The sequence below is a fragment of the Saimiri boliviensis genome, chromosome 1, assembly GCF_048565385.1.
Source record: "Saimiri boliviensis isolate mSaiBol1 chromosome 1, mSaiBol1.pri, whole genome shotgun sequence".
NCBI lineage: Eukaryota > Metazoa > Chordata > Mammalia > Primates > Cebidae > Saimiri > Saimiri boliviensis.
In genome coordinates, this window is record NC_133449.1 from 51,402,115 (window position 1) to 51,414,704 (window position 12,590).

The 12,590-nt window shown below is 39.9% G+C and overlaps 1 protein-coding gene across 2 annotated transcripts in view; it reads right to left on the reverse strand.

Annotated features, from left to right (window-relative positions):
• The window catches only part of SMYD1 (SET and MYND domain containing 1), a 44,889-nt gene extending 32,543 nt beyond the window's left edge, over positions 1–12,346 (reverse strand). The window contains exon 1 of one of the 2 annotated variants that reach the window (XM_010330355.3): positions 12,127–12,346. In XM_010330355.3, coding sequence (XP_010328657.1) covers positions 12,127–12,263 — 137 coding nt within the window. In that variant the 5' untranslated portion in view covers positions 12,264–12,346. The remainder of the gene's footprint in view (positions 1–12,126) is intronic. The other variant, XM_003942517.3, reaches the window with a different exon arrangement.
• Between the last annotated feature and the right edge of the window lie 244 nt (positions 12,347–12,590).

The window sequence follows — 12,590 nt, forward strand, 5'->3', positions numbered from 1 at the left end:
TACTGCCCCCAGTGCAGGACAGTGTCCAAATGACATGAAGTCCTGAAGCCAGGACTTTTTGGATTCCAGGAGAAAGAGCATTTGTCCCAGGCAGGCTTAGCTGAATGATCTTCAGCAAATCTCACTTCTCTCAGTCTCATATTTCTATTCACACAAGAAGCTATCAACTCCCATTTACACAGCACTTCGCCATTTCAAAGAGATGTTTTTTGTTGATTCTTTTTTTAAAAAAAAATCTTCACAGCAACCCTTTAAAGTAGCCATGATCATTATCCTCACAGGGATATTACTCTCATATCCCTGACGCCGGACGCTGCTCCCAGCACAGAGGGCGGATGCAGCTACAAAGCCCACCTGCTTGGCCTGCAGCCTTGAAGTGCCCAGCTCCAGCAGCTGGTCCCCTCTCACTCTGCTCTGCAGCCCTGCTGGACTCTGTGATCTGTCAGAGTGAAGAGGGCTGGAAGGGCAGCTGCTGCTCAGCTCCTTGTATGGAAATAGTTGCTCATGAACAGATAAATGCAAAGACAAGATGCCTGCATGGTGGATGAGCCCTCCAAAACCTCAGCCAGAGAAGACTGTACCAACAGTTCAACAGTTCTGTCTTTCAGGGCTGCTTACAAACTCCCAGCCTACCAGAAGTTCTCTCCTTAAAAATTAGAGGAAAGCGTCTTTTTTTTTTTTTCTTTTTAAGAGACAGGGTCTTTCTCTGTCCTCCAGGCTTGAATGCAATGGTGTAATCACGGCTCATTGCAGCCTCGAACTTCTGAGCTCAGCGACCCTCCTGCTTTAGCCTCCCAAGTAGCTGGGACTACAGGCACACACCACCATGGTCAGCTTGTTTTTATTTCTTCGTAGAGACGAGGTCTCATTCTGTTGCCCAGGCTGGTCTCAAACTCCTGGGCTCAAGCGATCTGCCTGCCTTGGCTTCCCAAAATGCAGGGATTGCAGGTGTGAGCCACTGCACTCAGCCTGGGGATAGGTGTCTTAAAGAAAATCCCATCCCTCAAGTACCCAGATAACTTCACAGTATTTTAAATCTTTTTCTCATTTCTTCTTCTTTTCTTCTTTCCCTTTCTCTCTCCCTCCCTCCCTGCTTCTTTCTGCAAGTATTTATTGAGCATCTGTTATGTGTATTGAGCTAGGTAAAAGAGGGCCTGAAAGATAAAGGGAACACCAACCTTGCCTTCAAGCAGTCCCCAGGCTGGGCTGGGACATAAACACATCTAAATAAGGCAAGGCACACTCGTGGTAACTTGCTGTAAGATTCAAGGAAGAGAGACTACTTCAGCTGAGGTAGGGAAGGCAATCTCGAAAGGCAGTTACCTAGGAGATGAGAAGGCATTGTTCTGACCTCAAGAGATGGGCTGAGTTAGTACTCAGAGAAAGTGGGGGTCTTCCAGAAAGAGGCACTGATGTGAAGCAAATGTGTCCATGTGGGTGTGTGCATATAGGAAACAAAAGTAGCTGTTGGATGAGATCGCAAGATTCATGTTTGCACTGACTATTAAATACCTTGACATAAGAGAAGTCAAGGGGGGCCAGGAGCAGTGGCTCACACCTGTAATCCCAGAACTGTGGGAGGCCGAGGCAGGAGGACCACTTGAGCCAAGAAGTTTGAAAACAGCCTCGGCAAAATAGTGAGACCACTGTCTCTACAAAAAACAAAAATAAAAAAAAAAGAGCCAGCCATGGTGGCAGACACCTGTAGTCTCAGCTACTCTAGAGGCTGAGGTGGGAAGATGGCTTGAGCCCAGCAGGTAGAGGCTGCAGTGAGCCATGATTATACCACGACACTCCAGCCTGAACAACTGAGTGAGGCCCTGTCTCAAAAAAAGAAAAAAACAGTTAGAAGGTACTGTTTTCTTGGATCAAACCTGGGATTGCCAATCCCTTTTCTATTGAAACACCAACTCTCAAGATTTTCTCTGCCACAGCTCACACACCCCATGAAGAGCTGTGTACATTTACATGACCCCTCAATTCACGTTTAGAACACATCCTTGGATGCAAGTGAATAAAGATAGCATCCTTATAGGGACAACCTGCCATTTGATCTAATCCATCTTTAAAAGGCAGTTATTTTCAGACCTTTGAATTTAGGAATTATTGAGCAATACTTAGCAATACAGCTCACAGCAGGTTGTGTCACTTGTCGATATGTCTTGCTTCGGGAGCTAGAAGTGCCAAATTAAGGGCAGAATTCTAAATCGACTGTGGTTATTCTCAACATCCAATGCAAACATTTAAGGCTGTCACTTGAATACTTTTAACACTTACTCATTTTCTGAACTAATTGTTCTGGAATTTCTCTAATCCTTCTATTAAATTATTTCCATTTATAGCATCATTTATCCCCCACTAACCAACCACCAGCTGTTATCAGATTAAAGGCCACATTTGTGTTTGTGTGTCTGCCAGGGCTAGTCCTGCGGTTCCCACAGGCTCACACAATATTACACTGGCTAAACCCCACTGGCTCTGCTGCACCTAACAAAGCTCATAACTGGTTTCATTTTCCAAAAAAGCCTGGTTGATAGTAATTTCTTTACAAATACTCAACTTTTCCCCACTATCTTTTTCCCCATACACACACACACACACACACACACACACACACACACACGACCAGAATAATTTAGATATTTTATTTAAAGAGCTTTAAAAAAAAAAGTCCACTAACTGTCCTTGCTCCTTCTTAACATATTTTGTGATGAATTGGAAATTAGAAAATTCTTATTGGTTGGGGTACACTAAATAATAGCCCACCCCCCAAATTGTCAATGTCCTAATCCTCAGAACCTGTACATAGGTTACATTACATGGCAAAGGGACTTTGCATGTGTGGTTAAGTTAAAGACCTTGAGACAAGGACAGTTTCTCGAATTACCAGGGTGGGCCTAACATAATTGCAAGTCCTTATAAGAGGAGGCAGGAGGTCAGAGTGGGACAAGATGTTACACTGCTGGCTTTAAAGATGTAGGAAGGGGGCCACAAGCCAAGGAATGTGGGCAGCCTCAAGAAGATGGAGATAGCAAAAATCAGAAGTGTCAGCTTGTTTTAGACTTCTAACCACCAGAACTATAAGATAATAAATTTGTGTTGTTTTCAGCCATTGAAGTTACAGTAGTTTGTCACAGCAGCAAAAGGAACTTACACTTTGGGAAGCTGAGGCAGGAGGATAGTTTGAGCTCAGAAGGCCAAAGTTATAGGGAACTGAGATTGTGCAACTGTACTCAGACCTGGGTGAGACTCTGCCTCAAAAAAACAACAAAAGGAACTAATGCATTATTTTATTACCACTTTTTTTCATTTTTAATCACATGTATACTCCTGTTTCTTACCTACTAGTTTCTAGATCTAACCCATAGGCCAGAACCAGCTTTTGATCCTTCTGAAATTGATGGATGGATGCTCTTCCTTTTATTAAAAAAAAAAAATTGTTAATTGAATGGACAAGAACAAAAGGAAATTAAGAAACAATGCTGTGAAGCCCACTTGTGAGGCTGCTGGGGCAGTGAGAAGTGATGCTTAGACAAGATGCAAGAGACTCAGTCCTGCTGAGTCATCCCTGTGTGACCTAGGGAAGGCCATGACCTCTCTAAGCCTCAGTTTCCCCATCTGTAAGAGGGAACTGAATAAATTCAGTGGTTCTTGGCCTTCTTCTGGGTTAAGAACGATTTGAAAGTGATGAAAGCTATGCATGTTCTCCCCAGAAATAAGAAGCATGTATGTACCTCCACACACGCTTTGATTCTTCAATTTTAGGTATTTCCTGAGTTAAGGATCCATGGATCCAGGTTAGGAATCCCAGGCTAGATAAATCCTAAATTCAAGACAAACTAGATAAAATCTAAATTCTGTGACTGTTAAAAAGCAATAACTGAATACCACTTTGGCTCCTAGCATTGCCCACAAACACCATTCCTGTGTCATTTCTTGATTTGATGCTAAAATAAAATAATCATCAGAATAAGCTCCCTTCCTCACCTAGCCTAGCATTCCTCTCTTGCTTCACTGGAGCCCTTTGCATGCATTGAAGAAATCATATAAACCAAAGACTCGGGCTGAAAGAGAGCTTCAGAGTCATATTAATTTAATGCCCACTCTCCTTGTATGGCATCCCTGCCACGTCTTCACCAGGAAATGAATAACAGCCTTGAAAATAGCCCTTTCCATCTCCAGACAGCACTGACAGACCTGTTTTATACATTGGGCAATTGAGCTCTGACTCTTAGGGCTGTTTTTCTTCCTATTTTGACCTGAAATCTGACTCTGTAACTTCTGTTTAAGGAACATAGTTCTAGTCCTTCAGCAAAAAAAAAAAAAAAAAAAAGTTCAGAATGCTCTTTTCTTTCCAAATGACAGTTCATTATTTGTAGATGGCTATTAGGAGAAGAGATTCGCCAACTTTACCTTACTGTACCATGCTTCAAATGCCTTCACTTGCTTGATTCTGAACCCACTGCATTTTGGCCACATATCTATGAGGTATGGATATTGTTTGAAGGTAATAATTATTATGGTAATGATGGTGATGGTGAAAATGCAACTTTATTCTCTTAGAATAAATTGTCTTTAATGGATTTTAGTCTGTGGATCAATTGGGTGATCTAGGTGGTTGATTTCAGAGTTTGAAAAGGATGGAGGTTCTACTTTGGGAGTCTAGAAATCCTCCAGGACCAGCCAGAGAAAAGACATTGATCCAAGTCTCCCTGCTGAAAGCATGAAGCACTTGCAAGGCTAAAATCATCTATCTTCTCATTCTACTTGACATGAAATGAATTAAATAAGCTAAAGATGAAAAATGAAAGACTACAATGACAATAAGGAACTAGAATAAAAATAAACTAGTGAGACAAAAAAAGAAATTTAAAGCTTAGATACTATTTTAAAAGGTATACATAAAAATGAGATAAAAGAAAATATGCAACATTTTTAAAAGACAAAACAAAATGATCACTATAAAGCAACCAAAATTAAAATAAAAGAATTTAAACACCTTAGAAGAACTAGACATAAAGGAATAATAAATGAGTTATGTATGTAGTTAAAAATTGAGAGCATCAAAAGAAAACAGACATTTATAAAAGAATAAATGTTAATGACCAGTTAAAAAAAAAAACAACTTTAACTCTAATAATAAAAAATTCATGTTAAAACAATACTAAAATAAGTTTTAACAGATTAAGTTGACAAACATGAAAAAGTAAAAAGTAGTTTTCTTTGTTGACCAGTATTGAAATGAGCAGACAACCCCTGTGCTCTAGTAGAAAAATGTATGATATCCTTTGGTGAGGTCATTTGGAAATCTATATCAAAAGCCCTAAAAATGTCTTTTGAATTCAAAATTTGTACTTGTAGGAGTTTGTTTTTAATACATAATCAGTGATATATGGGAAGATCTATTAGGAAAAAGCAGAGCAAACCCTTGATATCCAAAACATAGCACCTACAAATTATTTCAGTCCTTGTTGAAAGCAGCCTGGAGATTTCTCAAAAAACTAAAACTAGAATTATCATTTGACCCAGCAATCCCATTACTGAATATCTACCTGAAGGAAAAAAAGTTATTCTACCAAAAACACACCTGCTCTCCTATGTTTATCACAGCTCTATCTATAATAGCAAAGACATGGAAGCGACCAAGGTGCCCATCAACGGTGGATTGTATAAAGAAAATGTGGTGCATATATACCATATAATACTACACAATCATTAAAAAAGAACACAATCATGTCCTTTGCAGCAACATGGGTGCAACTGGAGTCCATTCTTCTAAGCAAATTAATACAGAAACAGAAAACCAAATAACATGTTTTCATTTTGAAGTGGGAGATAAACACTGAGAACACATGGACACAAAAATGTGAACAATAAACACTGGAGATTCCAAACGGGGTAAGGGTGGGGGAGGGTCAAGCATCGAAAAGCTGTCTATAAGGTACTATACTCACTACTTGGGTATTAGAAGCCCAAACCTCAGCATTGCACAATATGCTCATTTAACAAACCTGCATATGTACCCCCAAAATCTAAAATAAAAATATGGCATCCAATTAAATTAATATATGAGTCAACAAAATTAATACCATGAAGCCATTAAAATGGTGTAGAAGGATATTATTTTGAAAATTGTAGCCGGGCGCGGTGGCTCAAGCCTGTAATCCCAGCACTTTGGGAGGCTGAGGCGGGTGGATCACGAGGTTGAGAGATCGAGACCATCCTGGTCAACATGGTGAAACCCCGTCTCTACTAAAGATACAAAAAATTAGCTGGGCATGGTGGCACGTGCCTGTAATCCCAGCTACTCAGGAGGCTGAGGCAGGAGAATTGCCTGAGCCCAGGAGGCGGAGGTTGCGGTGAGCCGAGATCGCGCCATTGCACTCCAGCCTGGGTAACAAGAGCGAAACTCCGTCTCAAAAAAAAAAAAAAAAGAAAAGAAAATTGTTCATAACATATCATGAAGTAAATAAAACACATCACAAAATAATCCAACTTTTTTGAGAGAAAAAGTATATACAACTCAGTTACATTGAACCTAAAATAATTAAATGCACCATTTTTATTCAGTACTAAGAAATCATTAAAAATCTGCCAATTAGGCCAGGCGCGTTAGCTCCCACCTGCAATTCCAGCACTTTGGGAGGCTGAGGTGGGTGGATCACTTGAGGCCAGGAGTTCAAGACTAGCTTGGCCAACATGGTGAAACCCCATCTCTTAAAAAAAAAAAAAAAAAAAAAAAAAAAAAAAAATCTACCAATTAAACCATAATGAGCCATAGGTTTTATGATACATTATGATTTCAGAGATGTTAAAATAAAATACATATTCTGGAATTTATGAATATAGCACATTATATATGTCCCATTTTCCTTCCATTCTGAAATAAACTTCTTTTCCCATATTTTAATATCTGTAATTTAGAGATGCAGCTTACAATCAAAGTATACATTTAATGTAGTGTCTCTGCTGGGTGCAGTGGCTCACACCTGTAATCCCAGCACTTTGGGAGGCCAAGGACAGCAGATCACTTGAGGCCAGGATTTCAACCAGTCTGGCCAACATGGTGAAACCCTGTCTCTACTAAAAATACAAAAATTAGTCAGGTGTGGTGGCACACACCTGTAGTTCCAGCTATTCGGGAAGCTGAAGCAGGGGAATCACTTGAGCCCAGGTGGCAGAGGTTGCAGTGAGCTGAGATCTCACCACTGCACTCCAGTTTAGGTGACAGAGCAAGACTCCATCAAAGAGAATATAAAATATAATTAGTTATGTGGCTGTGAGTGTTATAATTTTAAAAATCTGTGGGAAAATCCAACATAGAGACATAGAGTTTTTTCATGGGGGTGATTCACTGGACAGGTGATTGGCTTCCTAGAATTATAAGAGGTAGCAGTCAGGCTGTTAAGATTAGAAGGGGTGACATCAGGTCAGAAGAGAAGATTAATGAGAAGTTTGATGAGTTATTGTTGAATTGGTTTAAAAACAGTAGGGTAGTGAGGCCGATGAGTAGGCTGTGGGTAGTCATGTTGCTTCAGATTATAGAATTTTTAGAGAATCATGTCATTGGTAGCAATATACTTGTTGGAATGATAATTTTTAGCATTGAGGTAAATTTAGATTTTGTACATAATCTAGGACATCTCAAAAAATAAAAATAATAATAATAATAATGTAGCGTTTCTTCCAGGACCCTCACCCCACTTAGAACTCATCAGAATCAAGAAAATATTTTATATGAGGCCGGACGCGGTGGCTCAAGCCTGTAATCCCAGCACTTTGGGAGGCCGAGACGGGTGGATCACAAGGTCAAGAGATCGAGACCATCCTGGTCAACATGGTGAAACCCCGTCTCTACTAAAAATACAAAAAATTAGCTGGGCATGGTGGCGCGTGCCTGTAATCCCAGCTACTCAGGATGCTGAGGCAGGAGAATTGCCTGAACCCAGGAGGCGGAGGTTGCGGTGAGCCGAGATCGCGCCATTGCACTCCAGTCTGGGTAACGAGAGCGAAACTCAGTCTCAAAAAAAAAAAAAAAAAAAAGAAAAGAAAATATTTTATATGCATTGTATTTGCATCAGACAACAAGGAGGACATACACCAGAATGTTAATAGCTGGGCTTTTTTTCCAAATTGTAAGATTGCAGAGAATTATTTTCTTCCTGAACAACAGCAACAAAAACTAGCAGCGCAAATTCCCAGATTGGCCCCATGCTATGTAGAAGCTAACAGGATCACTTGGGCTAAGGTACTGCAGAGCTCCCACTCACCGTCCTCCCGAGAACTGGGAACCCTCGGAGTGGAGAGTTAAAGGGGCAGAGAGCAACCTTTACCAGCTCATGCATCACCCCCGGTATCTCAACTACTGTAAAATACCGTGTCCAAAAAAGGCAACTCCTTGGTAAGGGTACTTCACTCCCTTCCAGCAACCAACCGTAACACCTAAGGGGGTGGCAAATAAATGCTAGTTCCCATTGATTGGTAGCAGCCCCCTGGAGGACCTGCTGGAAGGGATTCTGAGGCCAAGTTGGAGTACAGGAGGAAGGTGTACCTGATTGATCAGTCATGCCTAGCACTTAACCCAAGCGCTACTAGCTAGGCTGAAAGAATTTTCCTAGCTTTATTCTTGCTCTCTTATCTTTAAGAAGAGCACCTGTTTTTCCAACCATCAAAGGTGAGGCGAACCTAACCAGACTAAGGACTGTAATTTAAGGGCCTAGATTGTTACTGTTAACGCTAAACTAAGCCCATTCTAGCAAAAACACAATTCAGGTTTACCAATCAGCATTTCACAGTATGGCATTATATTTTAAAGCCAAATATCACATATATTACTGGCCCAGTAATTACACTCCTGTGATACACACCTTGTGTATCTGCTTTCCAAGAGATAGGAACAAACATGTTCATAGCAACCATTCACAGGAGAATGGAAAAATAAACTGTGGTACACAGACACACACAAAGTTTATTTGCTTTATTGGTTTCACAAAACCATACAGATGAATAATAAACATTTGAGTGAAAGAAGCAAGAGGCATAAAACCACATATAATATTATACCTTTGTTTAAAAGATCAAAAACAAAACATAAAAACTAAATTATATATTGTTTAGAAATATATGACTGTGATAAAACTATTACTATTCTTTTTTTTTTTTTGAGACAGAGTCTCACTCTGTCACCCAGGCTGGAGTGCAGTGCCACGATCTTGGCTCACTACAACCTCTGCCTCCCAGGTTCAAGCAATTCTCCTACCTCAGGCTTCCAAGTAGCTGGGATTACAGGAACCTGCCATCGTACCTGGCGAATTTTCATATTTTTGTAGAGACATGGTTTCACCATGTTGGTCAGGCTAGTCTTGAACTCCTGACTTCAGGTGATCCATCTGCTTTGGTCTCCCAAAGTGCTGGGATTACAGTAGTGAGCCTCCGAGCTCCTGGACAAAACTATTATTTAAAAGGCGGTAGAATATGCAACACAAAACCTAGGATAATTACATTTGGGGTCAATATGGGACAGGATAGAGAAGATTTAATATATTGGAATATTCTAGTTACATTGGTTTGGTATTGATTTATTGCTATGCTTTATATAGCATATGTTAGAATATATACCATATAATATATAATACATATGTTAGAATATATGATACATATTATTTGAAAGAATTAATTTTCATTTAATGCAGTGCTCATCTAAAAATAAAAGCTTTCTCCACATTTATGTGGAAGAGTAGGAAAGCCTGTCTTGCAATAACGTGGATTAGAACAAGCCAGTTTTGTAGAGTGACTTTTGTGGGTGACTCAGTCCCATCTCTGCAATTAAGTTTCTCATCTATGGTGGCTAAGCCTCACCAGGAGCCTAAAATGCATAAAACTTTCCTTTAATGCCTCTTTAGGTTGTCTCTGGTATAACCAAAGAAAGCACAGCTCCCTCATCTGTGCAGTGACAAGTTTAGGTAAAGCATTTTAAAAAAAAAAAAAAACCCTATCTCTTTTGGTTTTTTTTCAATCATTTTAAAGTTCATTTATACTACTTATCCTACTTTTATTACTATTGTAAAAATAATATATGATTTTATGTAGCATTTATCTGCAATGTACATGAAGGTTGTTTTCATAGTTTTTACTTCAAATGAATGACAAATTATTTTTAATAACAAAAACCTGGAAACAATCCAAATGTCCAGTCATCAGCAGGCAATAGAAGAACATGCAGCCCTTAAGTACTATGTTTCTGAAGAGTTTATAAAGAAGATGTCAAAATTATTAAATGAAAAAACATAATAGCTTGTATAATGAGTGTATTATAGCCAAATGAAACTTTAAAACAAGTTGAAAATAGAAACATAATGTGTTAAGAGTGGTTATCTTTGTGTGATGTCTTATTTCTTCTTTCTAAATTTTCTAAAATGACAATGCCTTGCTTTTATAATGGAATGAAAGCCCGTTCAACTTTAACGGTCTTGAAATGGAACTGATTGGCTAGATTGACTTTGGGGAATTGGAGGCAGCAAATGGAGATGTTCTTAACAAGGCAAGGCAGTAATTCACTGGCAGCACCAGGATTAGTGTTGACAGTCCCTGCTTTTCTGGGTTGTGTTTTCACTCTGGTTCCAGCTGGTTCCCTAACCGTACTCACCCCTCACCTGACACACACGCGCGCGCGCGCGCACACACACACACACACACACACACACACACACACACAATAAGACAGCTTCCCCTGAAAAGGTCACCTCAGCCCCTTATATTCCTCTGGTGGTAGTGAGCCTTATGCCCCAGTTCACACCCTTTTCCCTGAAGGTCTTAGTGGTCAGGAAGAAAAGAGAATGTGAATGCTAATTAAGTTATCTCTGAGAAGCAGTGCGCTTTCCCAGGGTGGTCAGTGCAGCCAAGCCAACCACAAAGCCTAGATTATCAGACTCAAACCACACAGATGTCAAGCAGGTCACCCCAACTTTGATCTCAGAAAATATTGTCATTTTAAGGTAATCACCATGTAGGTTTGATTAAAATTAGGATTTATTACTAATGTATAAGTTTGATAGCCAAGTGTGGCCAAGGTCGTGAGAATACAGAAATGTAAATTTAACAGAGCCCGTTTGGAGAGCCTATAAAATTGAAAACATCACAGCCTATTGCCCAGCAATTCTTCTTCTGGTCATATGCCCTAGAGAACAATCACATATATGTACAAGTAGACATGATCAAGGATTTTCATTGCTTGTTTTCATGAAAAATTAAAAACCACCAAATGTCTCTCAATAGAAGAGTGGATAAATAAAATGTTACATATTTATAGGGTGAAATATTTAAAATTAAGATTGGTGATCCATATAGCATATGAATACATATGGATAGCTCTACATGGAGTTAAAGGAAATAGATCTTTGGGAATTTTAAAGAAGTGTCTATAGATTTATAGTTTCTGCAAGCATAGACATCATAAATGTGTTGTTTAGGGAAAAGAGCAAGTTCTAAAATGACATCTGAAGTATGATACCATTTCTGAAAAAAAAAAAATTACAGCCATCCATTTTGACAAGTACAGATATACATATGTAATAGCACAGTAACATTCCAGAAGGAAATACATTGAAGTAATAGCAGGGGCAATATCTGAGGAAAAGCAGAGGGGACTGGGATTGGGTGATATTCTGATTTTTCAAGGGTAAATGGATTCCTGGGTTAGTCATAATTATAAACATACAAATAATTTATAATTTTTTAAAATCTCAGCAATTATTTTATCTGGTAATATATTTATAATATCAAAAAAACACTAAAAACATAGAGCTTTCTATCAGAAAATGTTTCCCACAGCACCACACCCACCTTTCCACCCCCAGCACACCCTCCCAGCCAAGTTGGCCGGTGTTGGGAGAAAGTGCCCCCAAAGCCTTTGCTCACCTTCACCATCCTTCTAGGAGCCACAGCAAATCACACTGGCAATGACCCCTTGCAGAAAAATTTATGCCACAAAAATTAGTTCTCAGAAGTGCTATTTTATTCAAAAAAGAATCTTTATCCCTTCCCCTGATGATTTCTGAGAGCAAAGTATTTTAGAGTTTGGCACCAGCCAAACCAACAGGAGAGAAGGCAACTCCCCACATTTCATACCTGTCAAAAACCACTGCGGAATAAGCCCGCTCAGCAAAGATGACATCCGCAGCCCAGAACTCCTTGGTGGCCTTCAGACCCCTGCCTTTGCCCTCAGCAGTGAAGACCTCCACGTTCTCCATTCTCCCTATTGTCATCTCAGAGTGTCAGGCCAGCGCCGCAGATATTTAACACTGAGCCAAGTCTCTTGTCATTGCTATTTCAGCACCTCCAGCATCCCAAAGAGCAAGACTATAAATGGACAAGCCACCTCCCCTTCCCTACTCTCTCTCAGCCACTGGGCCCTCACCTCCCCCTCTGCTACTTTTCCTGGAGGTGGGGATGGGACCAGCAAGAGAGCAAGAGATCTGGGAAAGGTTTCATTCATCACCCAGCGAAGCTGACAGCAGAAAGTGACCATGGGTTAATATGGTTCTGGGATAGGGCCTGAAAAGTTTTGAGACATTCCATTGCAAACAGAAGCT